General features: G+C 46.2%; 1 protein-coding gene across 1 annotated transcript in view; it reads right to left on the bottom strand.

Annotated features, from left to right (window-relative positions):
- LOC135397247 (uncharacterized) overlaps positions 1 to 20,005 on the bottom strand; it is a 180,004-nt gene extending 159,999 nt beyond the window's left edge. Inside the window, exon 1 of the mRNA XM_064628692.1 lies at positions 19,872 to 20,005. Coding sequence (XP_064484762.1) covers positions 19,872 to 19,928 — 57 coding nt within the window. The 5' untranslated portion in view covers positions 19,929 to 20,005. The remainder of the gene's footprint in view (positions 1 to 19,871) is intronic.
- Positions 20,006 to 20,503: the final 498 nt, after the last annotated feature.

Consider the following 20,503-nt stretch of genomic DNA (forward strand, 5'->3'; position numbering starts at 1 on the left):
GACACCATTTGCGAGCACAGGCTGATTTCGAAGCTGTCGCTGTTATAATCGCAATTATCCTGACGACGTTGCTCAATGGTATATTAGTTGCCTGGTGTTTCTACGTGATGAAAATGTGACCGAGAAAATTTTTGCAGGAAGGCTACAAATAAAACAATTACAATGACGCATATCGATAATGTACGTACTACAATAACTGAGTGCAGTAATTAATTGCAGTTCGGGTAACAAACTTTTGGAAGAATGTGAAATTGAAAGTGTGTGAAAGTATGTTGGGTACTTGGGTTGTTTCGGTTTACGGTACTCGCATTATTGTATCGTTGTGCTAGTTAGTGATAATCGATGCCCGGCTCTATAGCACAAAACTGCGCTCGAGGCGCTGCCTTCCCTTCTATGCCTGCATCCCTCACTACAAACAACAACAACTGATAAATTAATGATGATGACTGGGGAAATTCTCCACATGAGGTGCGGCTCGCTACCCCAAGCCACAATGGACAGGATGAGATGTGTCCTGATGAGGTGATGAACCACGCTGAATAGGGGTCGATAGTCAGTGGAGTCAGTGAGACAGAACGCTTGGCAAAAACACAACACACAAAAACACACACACACACACACAACACGCGGGTACATCATGGGGCGGAGAGGAGGCCGGTGTACCGGAGAAAAACCTGGAAGTACTCAAGAGCTTGGCGATGGTCGATCTGGTTAGACCAAGGGCAAAGCAATGCGCTGGAGTAACGTAGATTCTATGAATGCCACATCAAGGCCTTTCAAGACTGAGCCACTCTGTGGTTTGGCTAACGCAAACACCATTTAATCATTTACAGTATAGTGTCTGTACTGCACTGAGGTTAATATCCACTATGCTATATTCTCATAATAATTTGTCTGTCTTGTCTTCTCTTGATCTTTGTCTGAACCGTGTCTGTTCCCTAAGGGCTACCCGAAAGGACTAGAGGATCTTATTAGTTTGTGACATAAATACGTAAACACATACACACATTAACGTAGCAAACATTCCCACTTGACACACACACAAGTATATAACGTTCCTAGTCCTCTTTATGTTACAGAAACATGGCACAACTAATGTCAGTATTGCGGCATTTTTTGTTCGAGGTTAGAAAATATTGAATATTGGCCTCGGTGTGAGCCATGGCCCATAGAGCAATTGTTGGACTTATTTCTGAAGCGCAACAACAAAAGGTGATGTCTCTTTACCCTTCCGCGGATTCAAAGCCAACTGTTTGCAACTAACTAAGTGCTTAGTGAATATTGCTTAGTAAATTGCACGTAATTAAATTGGAGTATAGGCTCCGAAATTTACATTGCAGTCAATAGCCGTCGACAGCGTATAGAAAATTCAACTGTACATTGATTTGCATTCCTCGCAGAGCAGTGTTCCTGGTTGAGTTTAAGCAGGCTTGAAGACCGTTCTCAATGAACAATTAACATATCAGCTTAGTGAGCCTCAATCAAACATAGCCCTTGTTCCTCACCGTGTCCTTTATGCAGCCTCAAGTATCAACAATGAGGAAAAGCAAAAAAAAAAAAAAAAGCGCTCCGCAATATTTTTTTTTTCTGTTGTCATCGTAAATAAACATGTTCAATAGCAACCACGTCTTCACATAGCCGTCACCCAAACAACATTTCACGGGCCTAAGTACACGAAACTTGACAACGTTGCGAAAGCTAGGTACACTAAATCTCACTTCTCAAATAAACTTTCCTTTCACTGTATTGACGTCCGTGTAATGAAGTCTGCTAGCCTCCGGCGGATTACGGATCTCGTCTTCGAGGTAAAAAGCCATTCACTGCTGAAAGCATATATGGTTCCTGAAAACACGTGCAGGTTCCTTGACCGATCTTGATGGATCCAACATGTTTGGATCTTGTTATGGAAGTCTGCGCACCTGCTGCATAGCAAATCACTATAACGAAGTAGACAGTGTCTGACCACGTGACGACACCGGTTACCTCGGCGTCAAATTAATTAGCAGGAGAGGCAGGATATTATTACTGATAGGGGGTGGGGGGTGGGGGGGGACCTGTCTCGCGACGCAAAATCACGAATTATCGGAGATTACTGCGGGCTGTTTGATGAACGCAGTACTGCAGTACATGAAGGTTAAAGTTCGACCTATTACCAAAGGTCAGCGTAATTCAATGAGCCGTGTCCTTCAATGCACTCTATAGCTTCCTCTTAGAGTCTTATTTAATGAGTATATTCGTGAGTTCTAATCCCAGTTGGGAATTCAGACGCACTTTTCAAATTCCTTTCCCAATTTTTATCAGCAAAACCTAGGCTGCAGAGACAAGATCACGATTTGCGAAATCGTCAGTCATTGACGTGGTGCACTCGGGGACTTTGCTTCATGTGATTCTGCCAAAGATGCATGTGGAGACAACTCAGAGGAGCTCTCACGGTTTCCACTATTTTCGAGTACTCGCTGTATCTATAGCAAAGGGAAAGTAAAGGAAGTAGAAAGTAAAGAAAGCAGGAAGTAAAGCCACGCGTCACCAGACGGTGGCACCACGTACACTTTACGCGCTTCATGTCATTTACCCGGTAGTGGGATTGCTAAATACTACGATCACACCATTACACTTCTGGGCGGTCGCACCACAAAATCCACGCCGTGTAACAATGGGGCCCGATCTCGCAATTCACGGTCTCGAAACAAATAAAATGCTCGATTGCTTCGCAAGGCGGTATTCCGTGTTTAAAAATCCAATATCACTTATTAACCGTTCAGCTTCACGACTTTTCGATGTCTGTGAAAGTCATTTTAGCGAAGAACTGCTGGAAATAAATGTCTCGTGGTCCCCCCATTGAAAAGAAGCTGCCTAAAATGCACAGCCGTGCGCGGGAAACTGCCAACAGCGAACTTAGACTAACCTGACAAAAAGTGCAAACACTGAACTTTGACTAACTTCATAATAAACTAACCGACAAGCTGTTCCGACGTGTCCGCCCTGCTATGCCTAACGGCCGCTAAAATGTAGCTTTCGTTAGCTAAAACTCCCTTAACAGACATCGAAGACTCGTGAAGCCGAGCAGCTAATTAGTGGTATTGGATTTTTAAACACAGCATATCATCTTGGCATTTTCTCTGTTTCGAGACCGTGAATTTCGAGATCGGAAATTTCGCAAGCGGGAATATCGAGGCCCTCCCAAGTGCGACAGCCGTACTATTTTTCGAGCCGGACGTTGGGCGCTTCAGCCGTCCACCAACCAGAAAGGATTTATTTTGAAGAGTTGATTTCGTGAAGTGTATTTCTACGAGTTGATTTCGCCACCGTGGATACTGACAGAGTCTATTTTTGAAAAGTTATTTTGAAAAGTTGATTTTTATTATTAATTTTTCAATGTTTTATTTTGAAGTGATTCATTCCGGCGTCGTTCCCGTGGTGACAGGCCATTTTAAGATCCCGGTGTGGTTGAAACAGTTGTAACTGCGACCCTTGTCCACTGGACTGGATCAAGAAACGTTGGCCCTTATCTGCGCGGAGTATGTCTTTGTAACATGACATTATTCAATTTTGCACGAATTTTGATTCAGGTTTCCTAATGTTTACCATTCAGTATTATTTCATACAATTTAGTACAAACTTTCGGAAAGGCACCCATGGTTTTGGTCTGCGAGGGAATTTCATTTAACACATGTGTTACCGCTGAAAAATTTTGGCATTACATAAATAGAACGTGAACATTACGTCCATAATATTACGTAAATAGAACAGTTGGAGACAGATGCAAGTCAGCAACACAAACATTGCTTTCTCTTGGACGCGAATCAAAATCTGTATTCACAATTTCTTAAATGTCGTTTACTCAGAGTGCAGCCGAATTACGTCCGTAACACCCCGTGCTCGTATTACGAATACGTTGATAACAAGGCAGCCTTAACCTTATTGCTTCATAACCTGAGACCGTTACTTTGATCCAAGATGAAGAATCATCTCTTTGTCCACAGGGCTTATAAAATTTTAAGTAATTCAAGCTTCTCACAACGTGCTTGAAGTGACGTAAACTGGATAATGGCCATAAAAGCAAACAGAAAAAGAAGGAAGTGTCCCTGTCCCCTCACTAATTTGCAAGAGCATCTTCTGGATATAACTACATGTGCACACGATAAGAGGCTCGTATGAAAGCAAAGAGGCTACATTTTGTTGAAACCTTATACCTATTAAATTTAATGAAAACGGGGTCTATGAACACTCTCCTTAGGAAAACAAAAGAACGCAAGCCAGCAAGATACAAAATATGGCCTTGCAAAGGCGTGGAAGTACATGTTAAAGGGTAAAAACGCTAAAAAGACACGCACGACGACGCAAAAGCAACACGCACACACACAGCGTCTGCCCAATAGGCTCAGCGAGATGTTTTATGAGATGAATTTACGCTTCCATATGCACCAGTATTTTAAGGGATATGATGGAGTATAGGGCTGCAAGCGAAGCACCGTGTATTTCTGTGACGGATGGTACTTCGGCGCAAAATTCTGAGAACACCGCTCGGGTCACGAACAGTTAACGCGTAAACTTCAACGAGCGCAAGCATGCAGTCGTGCATACCGTGTACAAACAAGTCAAAGTTCTCGAGAAGTGCTTTCTTCTCATACACTTTGCCGTGTTTAAAGATAATGGCAAAGAGTTCGCGAAAATAGAAAAAAATTGCCCCTTTCTTCAATGGGAACCGCCGACCTTTGTCTCGAATGCTTGCTAAAACCGGGAGAAAGTCACGGCAATGCATCCAGCCGCGCATGACAAGACCCCCCAACTGTTTTCCAGTTCCTGCTTGGCTTTTGTCGCTTAATTCTTGCGGCTGCTCTTTGAGGTCTTACGTACCGTGTTAAGAGGAAGAATTTAAAAACGTCTTTTTCAGAGAGCAAAGGAAATAATAGAGTTTAGATATCTGCAAGTGAGAAGTAGAAAATGAAGAGAATTGCCAGGACCCCCTTTTTTGAGAAACGATAAATCGTTTGCACCCTGTGTGTAAAATGACGCGATAACGATGGGTATTTGTCTGCTTCTGGCTCGAGAGTGTTCATCGTCACCACCACACAGGGAGAAAGTCTTCGTAAACCAAATAGAAGACATCACTCTGAATACCCTAGCACTCATGCGAGCAAGGCAGAATTACTTTGAATCTCTTTTTCGCGGCCTTTGATGTAGGATCTCCGTATGAAAGATCATCCCTAACATCTGCGAAGGAAAAGTTCCGCAAAAGCTTGAGGAGTCAATGATAATGTTGCACACTTATCGCTCACACAAAGCAAAAGGAATTGTGGCCATTTGGGACAGAGTAACCAAGAATACGAAACGAATGAACGAGGGGAGAGCAATAGTCATCGCTTTATTCTCGTTCAGGACATTTGTAAAGGTGAAAGCGCAGTATCAAAAAGCGCCAAATTCCACTGAAACGGCTCAACTGTTATCGTCTATTGAAGACAGCACGCTATGTCTACTCAGCTACTATATCTAATGCCATTCCTTTTTTGCCCACTTAAAATAAACGGAGGACGGTCGTCTCTTTTGTACACACATGGTGCTAGCAAATTCTCCACGAAGCTTTACGGCTTGAGGCGGTTGTCTAGCTTATTGGGTCAGTCTACGCCGCCCCGAAGAAAGACTGCTTATTCCCAGTTTGCCTTTTATTACCTTTTTTTTTCTTACCGAAGTGGTTCGCTTCAGAAATATTTTTCCACTCACAATCTCGGGTCCCCGGGGGTTGCACTATAGGGCCCTGCTCGCTGTATGCACTGAGGGGAGAAAAGGTGAACTGTCACAGCCTGGGGGATGCTCGGCGAATAGAAGCACCTTCCACGGAAGTAAACGAATCACGGCATTTGATTTTAACTTGGAATGTAGGGTAAAGAAAAGGGCGTAATGCTGGTTTTCGCTGGCACGTGGTTTGTGCAGTAAGAAATACGAGGGGGGTGCTGAAAAGTTCGGCCTGACAAGGAAGAACGCGGTTCAGAGTCATAAAACTTTATTAGAATTCGACGTATTCACCTCGAAGTTCAACGCACTCGGCACGTCGTTCCTGAAGCTTCTTTAACAACTGAAAAAAGAAATCCGAAGTCTGCTCTCCGAAATGCGCTCCAGCTGCTCCTATCACCTCCGAGAATCTCTTTCCTTTCAAACCGTTTTTCAGGTTTGGAAACAAACAAGGAGAGAGAGAGAAAAAAAAAGTATGGGATACGATCCGGCGAGTACGGCAGATGTTCAATGCATTCAAATCGCAAGTCATTCAGAACCTGCATTGTCTTGCCTACTTGGTGAGCCGGTGTACTGTCCTGCAAAAGGAGAACTGCTTTCCGTACCTTTCCGCGCCGTTTTTCTTTCAAAGCCTCCCTTAACCGGCAGGGCAAGCTACAGTAGTATGCTGCATTAACTGCTTCACCCTTGTGGAGGTAGTCATCAAAACACCCCTTGTCCCAGAAAATCGAGGCCGTGACCTTTCCCGCTGATCGTTCGAGTCTTGAATTTCTTTGGCCCCGGAGAAGTCGAGTGCCGCCATTTCATGAACCACTGTTTTGTCTGAGGATCAGAGTTATGCAACCACGTTTCATCACCTGTAACAAGTCGCTCGAGAAAAGTGCCACTGGAACACTCAAAATGCTGCAAAATCAACTTGGTCGCATCCATTCGGCGTTGTTTCTCATCGGCATTTAAACATCTCGGCGCCCACTTGGCTGACCGCTTCCGCGCATACCCAACTGTGTTTTCTGGATATGCCTAAGGCCTCCGCAGTTGTCTTGTATTGTATTGCCAACTGCAGGATGGGTCAAGTGCAATGCCTGCCCACATCACATCTAAAGAAATCTCAATTGTTTTGTGTTGCTGACTGATTAGATGAGTCACAAAATTAGTGAGCCCATCATCACAGCCGCATGAGTCTCTGTATTCGCGGTGCCCATTTTCTCCGCTTCTATTACGCTTCTCGTTGTAAAACTTTCAATGCAGGTTCGTAACGATGCAAAGAAGCGTCTCTTACGTTCATTTGGGATAACGTGGGCTGACCTGTCGCAGCCCCTTTAGTGTTGCATCCAAATCCGACGGCGCACGGCCGAGGAACTGCTTTGATTGATTGATTGATTCGTTAAGAAAAATGGAGCGCTTCTTTATAGCATGCCATTGTGCTACGTGCAATGTGCGCGCTCAACTACACCACCCACTTATGGACTGCCCCGCCTACCAGCGGGGCAGTCGTCTGCAAGTCTCGAGAAGTATGGGATCAGCTTGTCTAATGTCAATTCTAGGTTAGCGTCGGACGTATTCGCACAGCCAGGAACGTAACACCGTGTTCTATGCGACATGGTCGACTCAGAGCTCACCCTGATAAGCGAAAGTCGACCGCATTTATGGATGACTTTTTACTTACTGAATTGCGGGGCGAACGGGAAGCAGACGAGGAGACAATCGCCTGCGCTGCGCTCCCATTCGTTTGCATGGTGTGCATCATCATGACGTTACTATCGTGAAACATATTCTGCGCTACGTCAAACACACGAAGGACTACTCATTAACATTCCAGAAAACAGGAATTGGCATGAAGGCTTTTCCTGACTCAGACTGAGCAAGTGACTGCGTGGAGAGACGATCTTTTTGGCGGTTACGCGTTCACCATGGCTGGAGCAACTGTCTCCTGGAGCAGCAAAGGAGCAGAGGTCAACCGCTTTATCGACTGTAGAGCAATTCCTTGCAATGTGTCATGCAGCCAAAGAAGTTCTATGGCTACAGCACTTTGCTGAAGAGCTGTGAGCAAGCGAATTTATAAAAGAGTCCCATACTCTGTTCGTGGATAACCAGGGAGCGATTGCAGGCGCGACGAATCAAGTGACGTCAGAGCGAAACAAACACATTGAGCTCCGTCATTTTTTCCTACGTGAAAAGTCTGAAGAAGGAAAATTGCGACTGGAGTATGTTAAGACATCAGATAATCACGCTGACATCATGACGAAGGTCCTGAACGGAAAGAGAACTCTTCAGCTTTCCGGGCAGTTAGATCTTCGTTAGTTCACAAAACACTGGGAGACGCTGACGGCACATTGAGGGGGAGTGTTAATAACATTGACAATGTGTCGTTCATGGGGGCAGCACATGTGTGTTTTACATCCTCATCTTTATCAGCTGAATGATGAACCAGCAGCGTGTCTCGTGACATTTGTTCTCATTCTCATTAAATCTGTGTGAGTATTACCGTCAAGCACGTCTTGCTCGGTCCTTTTCATCATTCAGGTACTGCGTACACCCTAACAAAAGGTCCATTAGGGAGAACCCTTTGGCGACAGGCGGGAGGGCGGGCGTCTGCAGGTCGCTGTGATCATGTCATGGAATGTGTCTTTTAGGTTAGCGCCGGTCGTGTTCGTACAGCCAGGAATGTAACACCGTGATCCCACGCGACATGATCGCGTTACTACTCACACTTATCAGCGAATGTCGAGGTATTTACTGCGTACATCTCACTAGGTATATTGCGGTACGAACGCGAAGCAGACGAAATCGGAAACAATCGCGCCTGCGCTGGGCTTCCAGTCAGTCGTATGCCTGGCTGACGTCATCATGATATTAATATCGCTGGGGCATCCTTAGCTGCAGAGGCAGTGTGAATCTTCAAAACTCGTTTATTTAATATCTAAGCTGCTTTCGGAAGAGACATTTTGCAAAGTAGACTGTGAAGCGATGGCAAACATTACCGTATCCGTCTCATACTCATGTTCCCGGATACCATAGTCCCTTTAAGAGCAACATCGTCTATGCAACTTGTGCAGCTTGGGACAAAAGTTTACGGAACACGGCACTGTCATATTACTTCATGGGAGCGGGCAACTGCTGACTTTCCGGAAGAGATTGTATAAGAATAGGGTGACCGGCTATTCTATACATTTCACAGTACGTATGTCCGCTTCTGTTTGTTGGTAGGGTGTCGATTTATTGGAGAAATGCGACAACCCGGTGTTCCGTAAATTTCTTGGCCAAGCTGTACTATCCCAAAGTTGCTCATGGCCTGGTTCTCACCGGTGTCGAACCTTGGGAGTAAGATAAGTGCCTATTCGAATTGACAATTCCATGTAGAATTCCACAGTACATAGACTTAGCACCAAACGGGCCGGTTGCTACATATCTGTTGATTGGCGGCACGAACACAAGAACTAAGAAGAAGTTGTGCGTCCTAAGTTGCGGCTGGAAGCTGTGTCCGTCGTAGTTCTTGTGTTCGTGTCGCGCCAATCAACAAATTCCATAGCATGCATAAGCAAATAAATAAACGTCAAAACTAGTTAACACGGTGGGTGTGACTCGGCATACGATATAGATACAATCTAGCGTAATTGCGGCAGTAAATGTGGCACAAGAACGCACTTGTCCCTGACACACGCACATTCGAATTTTACACGCACAGCTGCATTGAACGCGCGGCTGAGTGCAATTAGCCGCAGCTTTTCTTGCACCTATTTAGTCCCACGAACTACTCGACGAAACGTCGCTCAGCGAAATGAACATGCTATGAATGGTGGTAGATGAAAATGACGGCCACGAACACGATGCTTTCGACGTAGGCATGAAATGATTAGCAGGTAGCTGAGCTCACATTCGAGGTTGGTCTTCCCAATTAGGAAGGGCTACAGACATCCGGAGCAGACTATAAGTAAGAAAAAAAAAGAAGGTGTTCCACCCGACGTGGTCAGGGGGTGAACATTGGGATAACCTTGCTTCTTTTTTTCTATTTGTATGATATTGCAATCTGCCAGCGCCGTGAATGGTTGTGCTGGTCATCATGGAGGTCGTCACGTCCTTCAGAAGGACAGAGTCGCTTGTAGTTTAAGTCATTCCTGCTGTAGTGGACTGAACAGGAGCTTATGGGGCTCTATTGTCCACACAGTCTACATCGCCTGAAAGTGTGGTGTCCCACCGAACTACCCTAACCAACTTCGGCACAGATCATTCTGCAGAGAACATCCTGATGTAGGCCACGTGTCGCGTGAACACCCTGTCCGGTTCGTGTTCCTGCTACCCGTTTTCATCCTTCTGCATACGCACATGCCTATTCTTCGTTTTCTTTTCCTTCTCTTCTTTTCCTGTTCTTTTTCTTTCCTTCCTTTTTTGGAATAGCAAGCCGACCTCCGTACGGCTGACCTTTCCTTTCTTTTAATAAACATATCCCCTCCGCACCATGCCTCGCAGCCTCAGTTGCCTAATGGTGGTAACACCAAAACGTAAAACTCTGGAATATTACTGCAGAAAGGTGCGTATTATGCAATTTTTTTCGGAATAGCTGTGGTGTTGTGCTGTCACGGAACGAAAGGAGGCATACACGGAATTGTCATTATGAGAAAATTTTTAAAAATAAAAAGGAAGCACACACAAAAAAACTTAAAGAACAAAAAACTTCATATTTTGAAGGGACGGAATTCTAGGCCGCCGGCAAATCTGTACTGCGACACCCTAAGAGCTTTAGCTCATCACATTTGATTATATTCCGCACCTTGAATGTTCAGAGTCTTTGACCGACAAATATCCAGCGTTCCGACCGGAACGATCGACCGCGTGGTCTGTGGAGCATTGGCTACTGGGTTTCCGACTATAGATCCCATAGGGGTAGCGGTGGGACCTGGCAGCGCGCTGCCTGAAGCCAGGGCTCAGCCGAGGCCGGCCGCAAGTGAGACAACCCCAAGATGTCGAGCATGCCGAGCCTCTATCCTGAAGCGACTAATAAGCGCCCGGACCGATACTTATTTATCGTATTTTCATATAAGTGCCTTTGCAAAAGGGAACCTAACCCCCGTCAAGGCAAGGGCACAATACATGATATACATCACCACCGTATGAATAAATGCATAAAAAATTATGGCACAGCAACCCATATCCCACATAATGATCCAGAAAACTTGAGGCATCTATTAATCGCAAAACAACAGTAAAAGCTCTCGGCACACATTACACGTATATTAAAGCAAAGTAGTGAATAGTAAGTTATGTAACGAACCTTTCGAGGTTCGAGTTCGCAAAAGTTCGCGAAATTCCAACTTTTCTTCAGAAAATCGAAAAAATTTGCAGAAGTTCAACTTCGACTGCCCATGCGCGACGATCTGCTTACCGGAAGCGGGAGCATATGTTTTGCGACTCGCAAAGCTGCCAACTACTTGTGTTATGTTTAGATAATCACGTTCTATATTTTTCTGCGTGCCATAGTATATTTATTACACTAGAAGGTGGATGGAAAACCTGAAAAGGAAAAAATATAATGTGAGTCACCTGCTGACGTGACTGAGAGCTAGACGCCGCCAGACAAGCAACCATGTTTTCCTGTGCATCTTTTGTCTTCATAACATGCTATTTCAAACTATTCCGGAGCAGGTGCAGGCAAATGACATAACGGGTAGGTTGGATAGATGCGTATGCATTGTCCATCTTTAACATTATTGCAAACTCCATTGCACTTCCTATGGTAGCGGTTACAAGAACAGTTGTTTCTGAAACCAATTTCACCCTTTTTTTCAACAAACAAACAAACATTTTTTTTAGTAAACTTTCCGTAGTTGCTAAAGGAAAATTTATTAGACTCAAGAACGGAATAAGAACTGCTACTTCACACGTTAGTTGACGTACACCTTACATACACATATGCTTACAACCACTCTAGATCCACTACTTCACACTTCCTTACATATATACATACAAACATACATACAGTACTCCCTAAGACCACCACCCTAGATGTCTGCGATTATGTACAGTATGGAATGCAGTACATTCTAGTTGCTAGTGAGCGCCTGCGTGGTGTCGTTCTTCCTCAGTCCCAATCCGTGCTGCGCTCGTTTCATCGTCAACTTGTACTGACTAGCCCAAAGCAATGTTTTGTCATATTTGACAAACAGACATTTCAATTTTAAGAGCTATATCAGTCGCATAATTTGTAACTTTTCATTAGAAAGGTCAAGACTGCGAACCCTTGCGAACATCGGCGAACATCGGCGAATATGGCTTGAAATTCGAAAGTTCGTCGGACCTCGCGAACCAGCGGGTTTCGACTGTGAACTTAAGGTTCGCGGAAAGTTCGCTATATTACCAATATGCAAGGAGATGTTAGCCCAAGCGTTATCACTATACTGGAAAACGAAAAGATCCCCATAGGCATCGCGATCTCTCACCCTCTCACTCACTCGCTCGCTCGGATTTTCTAGCGTAAACATGCCCGAGGCATGGCTCGTCTCTTCATCTTCTTTAGGGAATAAACCTTGAAAATCTTATCGAAACCAGCTATTCAAGTCTCCTACACGGCGCTGTTGACTTCGCGGATGGTAACAAGTTTCGAGGATTGAAGAAGATTGAATTTGGCGTGGTACGGTATTCAGAGCAAATGGGAAAAAGACGGACGCATCATCCAACGGGGACGACATTCGATACAGCGAGCTGGCAGCTGTACATCGACAACTCCAAGATCAAATGCACGACACACAGGAACAGTTACGACAAGTACGTCTCGAACGAACAATCGACGCAACGACTGAAGTAACGGGCAACACGACTGAGGACAACGCTACGAGAAATGATCTAAATGGTCCTACAGGAGCACAGGTAACGACAGACGACGGCGGCCAGACGCAAGCAACATCCTTCACGAATTACACCCCAACCCAAACGGATCTCCAGTCGGTTATAATCGACACGCAACGCCGAATGCATGACCAATTCCTCACGTCCACTTGAAGTGCATTCGATGATTGATGCGTCAACCGCCATCCCAACTTATGATCGTAGTGTGCTATCAATATATTAGGGTGGCTCGAAGAAGTTGAACCAGTTGCATCGCGGGCGCACTGGCCTTCCTCGATGACACTACTGAACGCTCTCACTCGACTTAGAGGATCCGTCAAGGATTGGCAAACCGCATACGGAGCTCACATCGGCGAATGGGACACATGGAAGGCTGCAATTCGCGTTTCCAACGCAAGATGTCCATGCAAGAAATCTTGCACTACCGGTCGCAACGCGCATTACAAGCCAACGAGACTCTGGTACAGTACATCTATGCTAAAAACGCAATGCTAGAAAAGGCACCCCATGTCTTAGCAGTGGAAGAGCGCTTGGACGATAGAGGACGATAAGGACGATAAATGGCCCATACCACTAACCAGTCTCTGTTTCAAGTTTGGCCTCGAACTTGTTGACCGTGCACTTACACTGGACACTAGAAGACCATTGGAAGAAACGAAACACACGGATACAGAACAGAGATTTGACCGGCTAGACACGATACCGCGGAGGACTTATAACAGTAATGTCTGCTTTAGCTGCAATGTCACTGACCACATCTCTCGGGATTGCCCCAAACCGAAGACAAGCAGCAACAATAGAAGCCGAACAAATACGTGCATCAAAGGAAAAAGAGGTAAACCAACGGTACCTGGTAGTCAGCCTCCAAAGAGCCACTGTTTCCTGCAGTCAAGCGCAAGCACACTATCACTAATTGATGCAACCCTAGACGAAGTCATTCCAATCAAGGCATGCATCGGCACAGGAGCCAACATATCGGTCACAGACCCTAAAGCTCTACCTCCAAGCGCGAAAATGACACATTGGTCAAGTTCCGAGCACATCGCCGTACTGAACCGACAATCTCAGCTCAGCGAGAGCACGACCGTAGCCGTGACGGTTGGTGTAACGCTCTCCACCCTTCCGAAGGTAATTATAGCAACCTTACCACCGCCCATTGATATCCTTCTGGGTTCAGACTAGAGACACGCCGCGCACGTTGACGTAACATTCCACTGCTGTTACGGACGTAACGATGTTACGATAATTCCTCTACCGGGCTCTGAATCGAACACAACGCTGCTGAAGACAGCGGATGCTATCATCACATTATTCGTGAACCACGAAACCATCGCAGGCCACGATGTCACCAAACTCCCTTTCATGACAATACAGCCCAAACATGACGATCTAGACTCGAACTCCAGCGAGACTTGGACCAGGCAGTAAGGTCGATGACATCGGATGCAACGGCTGAACATCGCGAGCAGTTACGCGCAATCCTCACGAAGCATCACTAAGCTTTCTCGACCAAGCAAAATCCACAGTTTGGGTGGTCTACGGAAAGTCTACGGAACACTGTACTAGCGTATTTCTTCATCGGAGCGACCCCCTACTAGATATCAGGAAGTGATCGAATAAGAAACGGGTGACCGCCTATCTTATCCATCTCTCAGTATATGTGTGCGCACCTGTTGGCTGCTAGGGTGTCGTTCTAATGGAGAAATGCGGCACCCTAGTGTTCCGTAGACTTTTGTCCCAAGCTGTACGTGCCCACACACCGACTATTCCATCGAGCTACGGGATGACAGTCCTGTCTCGTCTCGACCGTACCGCTGCTCACATGCGGATCGACACTTCATGTAGGAACAAGTTCGTAGGCTCCAACGATTGTTGTGGACCAACCGCACCATGCGACTACCCCACCACGAATCGTTCCCGACTATCGCAAGCTGAACAGAAAACAATAAACCGACCTTATCCGATGCCCATAATCGAAGTCGGTCTTGACGACATTATGAGAAACTTAACACGCTACTTCAAAACGATGGACATAAAGACTGCATTCCTAACCGTCCGAATCAAGCCGGAAGATGTCCACAAAGTATAACTGCATAACTCCGGATGGGAAATATGAGTACCCTAAGATGGCCTTTTGATTCTGCAAAGCTCCCCAGACTATGCAGGTGGTAATGCGCAGGACATTTGAAGGACTACCCCAGACGACGACATACATGGTGGACGTCGGCCAAGGAGCGACAACAATAGAAGAAGCGCTCCAAGTCCCGGAAGAAGCTCACCTCAGAGCAGTGCAAAACGGGATTCGGATAAAAATAGAGAGATGTCAACTCATACGGTTTCAAGTCACATGTCTTGGTTACGTTATCAATGCAGAAGGGCAAGTGCCTAATCCTGCACGCACAGCTGGCATAGGCAAATTCAGGTCCCCTGAAGACGCCAAGCGACTGCAGTTTTGCAACCACTATACAAGATTCATTAAGAGTTTCGCTGCAATCATACATCCAGTACGCGAACTCCTGCAAAAGGATACTAAATTATGTTTGCCGTACGGGCACCAGCAAATAGTAGACGACCTGAAGGGAAGGTTGAAGTTTCCACCTACACTAGCAGCGTTCCAACTGCAACGTCCCATTACTGTATACATCGACGTCTCTCACTGCTTCAGCCGCCATTCTCGCGCAAAGGCACGACAAAGACGAAAGTGCCATTGAATACAGAAACCGGGCACTTAATGTCCGGGACTCCCTCATGCATGCAAAAATGCTCGAATGTACGGCCCTCCACTGGGCAGAGACAGAGAAGTTCAGTCTGTACCTCAGAGGCGGCCCACGGTTCACGGTAGTCACTGATAGTATGTGCCTCACGCACCTCGGCAAGAACAGTTTTAAAAAATAGCAGGTTTGCCCGTTGGACACTTGAGCTTGCCGACCACCGTTATCTTTGTCATCTTTTTTTTTTCCTTTTTCTGGCGCGCAACAGCAGCAAAGACGTGCCCAATACGACTTCTCCGTCACGCACAAGCCAAGTAAATCGAATTCAGTAGCATACTCCCTGTCGAGACTACACAAAACTCCGGAGAAGTTTCATTCTTCCCAGACAGCAAAAGACATCATGTGTCACCTCGTCCTCACCAGCACCATCTCCTGCCTGCGTGAGTAGAAAATGAACGATCTGTTCTGCCAAAGCATCATGTCCAAGGTCGGCACTGGCACGAACTACTGCATGAACAACGGCGTTATTGTCAAGGCCATCGCCGGCGACCATTCACATCGTGAAGTCATAGTTGTTCCGAAAACGCTCAGAGAAGCTGTCATGAAAATGTGCCATGATGAAACGGGTCACATGGACGTATCGAGGACACGAGATCAGACCCAAAAGAGACACTAGTGCCCCTCGGTGACATTGGAGATCGCTGAGCAGCTGCGAAACATGTAGACGGGTTAACCAACGGACTAGCCTCAGCGAATGATTTCTACTACCGAGGAAAATACTTGACACTCCTAATGCAGTGATATCCCACAATCACTTCGGACCTCTGCCTAAAAGCAACGGCAATTCGCATGTTTTCGTCAGCATTGATCATGATACCAGATGCATAGATGCTGCAGCCGTTCGATCAACCGCATCAACGTTCTATTTGGGCTTCCTAAGTAATCGCTGGATCCCAAGATTCGGCGTCCCACACATTGTCATCATGGATCAACGAGTATTCGTTAGCAAACAAACAGCTAGCGTACACCGAAGACTGGGTATGACCCACTTAACTAGACCACCACACTGGCCGCGGGCCAACGGTCTGATTGAGCGTACTGTCAAGGCTATGAAGTCTGTTATCATGAAATTGAATCGACTAGCACACAAACTGGGACCAGATTCTTCAGGACGCTACACTTGCAATCAACACTTCCTCAAACAAACAAACAAAATCAAACAAAAGTCCTCGAAGATGTCTCCATTCTACCTCATGCACGGATACGAGCCCACGCTCCCCAACACGTTGAACATTGGAGTCGTGTCGGATCAACTAGACGAAGCGTGTAGACTTCACGAACTGGCAAGGTCTGGATTGGAGGCAGAAGACAACTTAGAAGGCAACCTAGCGAAGCAGAAACAATGGTACGACTCGAGCAGAAAAAATCCGCAGTTTCAGGGCGGCGACACCGTTTACTGAACCATAGGAGCGATGTCAAGCACCCTTTATCCATTCTTTGAAGGTCCAGATCGGGCTGTAAGATTTGTGTTACAAGAAAAACGCCGGTGGAAATAATTAAATTGCAGATATGCGTTAATGGTAAACTGACAAGGGAGCAGACAAATTTCACTGATTACTGTCATATTATTGTATTATCACAACCAGCAGCAGTTGAGACCTTAAATCTTAATACTATATTTTCGATTTCAGCTTCAAGCACAGCAGCAATGAAAAGCGAGTTACGAAAACCTCCGACAAGGTGCTGAGTTTCATTTGTTTGCCCATATCTGAATTACGGGGCCGTGGCTGATGAGAAATGGCTGTTTAGCTTATTGAGAGGCGCAGATGTCCGTGCGAATAACGCGCTCGCCCGTTCCGGTTGAATCTCAGGCGACTGTATATATCATTTGACACTCTATACCAGTGCAATTCTCACTATCAGCGAGAATTGCTCATGTGACAAGATGCTGAGAAGACAAGCGAATCTGCGAACAAAATACACGCTTCATTAAGAACCATGGCCCGGAATAATGCTGACGCAATGGGCTGCGGTGGAACTCCTAAAACCAACAACAGCACAGCAGCAGCAAGAACAAATGTCTAGTCATCTAACCTATGTCGTTGCTCCCACATACTCAACAGGACGAGTTATCTTCATAGGTACGACGTGAACAAGCTCACTCCTTATTCTTAAAAAAATGTGCCACACTAACCTAGTCGTTTTTGACACCCTTGCTTATGCTTTTAGCTATCTCTGAAGACGTGATGAAGCGAAAACAGTCAAGTGACCCTCGGATAGCTCGAATAGCAGTATTGTTATGAAGCTTTATGAATCTGAATATCGCATCAGCCAATGAGCCACGGAGCACATGCCAATGAATCTTGACAGCAGCAACTGCGCGGCATATTCAACGTGCAATCCTTCAAAACACCCTAGCACCCTTCCTCGATAGACCACATTGTCAGCTGCTTAGCAAGCAACTGAGCGCTTTCGATCACTTTGTGCAACGACCGGAGGAAGTTGGTGTGTGTGAGGGGATAGTTTGTATTCTGGACTGTATGTGGCGCACATGAAGGCACGGTGGCGCGTTAGAGGTATGGAGGAATTCAGTAGTAGGCAGCCGCCATTTACATGTGAGGGCATAATATATTACAAGCACATACAGTATGTGGGCTTATGCAATGTACAGTGCTGGACAAAAGTTTACGGAACGCGCGAGCGGCGTATTTTCTCTGGGCAGAGACACCCTAGCGGGGAGCGGAAGCGGGCGAGTCCACGCGTTCAGAGGGATGAAAGAGTGCGCTTGTGGCGACCCACCGTGGTAGTAGTGGTAACTTTGCTTTTGAGTGTAACGAACGCCAAAATGGCTTCGTTTTCGGTCTGCTGCACCGAGCGCGAGTGGAAGTCCCTCCGCTATCGGAGAGATAACACGGCGCTAAGATGAATTGAGGTGACAACGGGCTGCAGTGCCGAGCTTTTTTCTTTTTTTACGCCTCAGCGTAATGCAGCTGACATGGTCTGCGCAGAGGCCAGACTTAACATCATCGAAAACGTCTGGGGCAGCCTGAAGAATAGGATGAGCAAGAGACGGACGCCTACAAGGAGCAAGGACGCACTCTGGGAATTTATAGAAGCAGGGTGGTCCTTGCTACGTGAAGACGTGGACCTTGCCCGTCGGCTATACGCTTCCCTTCCTGTGCGTATGGCCCCAGTTATTGCTGCGAAAGGGGGCCGACAAAGTACTGAGACAGTATCGTCTCCACCTGCCTCTTTTTTGTGTGTGTGTGTTCAAGGATATACGCTCTTTTCTTGTGTTTTTGTCTAATAAAAAAAGAAAAAAGCTAGGCACTGCAAGCCCGTTGTCACCTCAATTCATCTTAGCGCCCTGTTATCTCTCCGATAGCGGGGAGACTTCCTTCCCGCGATAGCCACTCTCGCTCGGTGCAGTAGGCCGAAAACGAAACCATTTTGGCGTTCGTTACACTCAAAAGCAAAGTTACCACTACTACCACGGTGGGTCGCCACAAGCGCACTCTTCCATCCCTCTGAACGGGTGGACTCGCCCGCTTCCGCTCGCCGCTAGGGTGTCTCTGCCCAGAGAAAATACGCCGCTCGCGCGTTCCGTAAACTTTTGTCCAGCACTGTACTGAATCCTATAGAAGGGTTTGGCAATCTGCTTAAAGTCACAAGCTGCTCATATCGGCCGTCTATTCGTCTGAACAGACTAACGAGCCTGATTCATTCCGATGTATTACACGATATTACGACCTGTTTGTTTCCGCCACTTTTCTGATAAGCAGACGATATGCCAGTGTCAAAGCAGCACTCTCCTCCTGTCATGTCCTTGCCCGTCGTTCTTGCTTTTTTTCTGTTTTTGCCAGTACAATTTTTTTTTTGTCTGAAAGAATTTGTTTTCCCGCCACAGTGGTTGATGCGAAAATGTGGGGCACACGATGCATTAGATTCTGAGAAGCACAACGTACTCTGACTTGACTTTCTATACCGGTTCAAACTCTGACTATTGGATAAGTTAAACAACCTGCATGGGCTGCAGTGACAGTCTACAGAATGCACCGAATATGCCAGTAACAACTCGTCTCGATTCGTTACAATTATTGCAATGAATACTACGAAGCTGCAACAAGGAACAAGATGCAAGTCGATTTTTTGCCCCTCATTTATGGTATTCTTTCTGTTTGGCCATGTCCATCTCTGTAGTAACCACAGGAATGGATGACAATTATTCTGACCCAACATAAGTTGCGTCATTTGAGCATGCAATCGGCAAAGTCGAACTGAACATGTTGACTATGTTATGTTCTCAAAACCCGCATCGGTATCAAAGAACATCCGCCAGTATTAAAATCCCAGGCAGAACGGAGGATGTGCAGTGCGGATTATCTGGATTATTCTCTTTCCTAATAAGTGAGCATTGAGCTACATCTTCGAGCTCACGCGATTAGATCCCTATACAGAAATAGCTTTCTCATGCACGCAAGTATACACTGATTGATTGCTCACAATCAGGAAAACATGCAAAGCCCTCAGCCATTTTAAAGCGACCGTGCGCGATGCAAGGTGATGGAGCAAATAGAAAACGACACTTACCGTTCCCGTCCTGTGAGACTGCGTCCGCCTGTTCGTGTCAGGAGATTGTTCCGCCATGTTGCACTTTTATTTCAGCACACCGCTTTGAAATTCGAAGGCACAGACTCAAAATCGGCACGACACCCGTTTCACGCAGCCACCAGCGCTGTCGTTGGGCAGCGAGAATACTTTTACTAAACTCCGTCAAACACCACGTGCTGCTGCAGCGTCCGATTTGGGCGTAGCCGAGACACACTATCACCCGAAGGGGGGAAAGGCAAAAGAAAGAAACCTCGCGTTATCGTTGTGCTGTGTCATGGGTCCTGCGCCCTACGCACACTGAAGACGGAGATTGTATAGATGGAACAACTGGGTATCAGTTAGCTGGCTAAGGTGATCGACGTGTTCGACATACCAAGATAAGCGCGTTGCGAGATAAAGGCTCTAATTAATGTCTCAACAATATGGGCGTTCCGTTGAAAGAAGAGAGCGGCGAAAAGGAACAGTAATTGATTAGGGTTTAATTACGTTGGGCAACGAATAAGGTGCTCTCCCCACTTGGCGTCCATTGAGCGTAATTCGGGGTGGGTTCAATTAGCCTTTTTTCATCGTCCTTGCGTACTCGAAGTTTCTTGTTGTTCCATCCTGAACCA

This window comes from Ornithodoros turicata, chromosome 1 (genome assembly GCF_037126465.1).
Source record: "Ornithodoros turicata isolate Travis chromosome 1, ASM3712646v1, whole genome shotgun sequence".
In the NCBI taxonomy this organism is placed as follows: Eukaryota; Metazoa; Arthropoda; class Arachnida; order Ixodida; family Argasidae; genus Ornithodoros; species Ornithodoros turicata.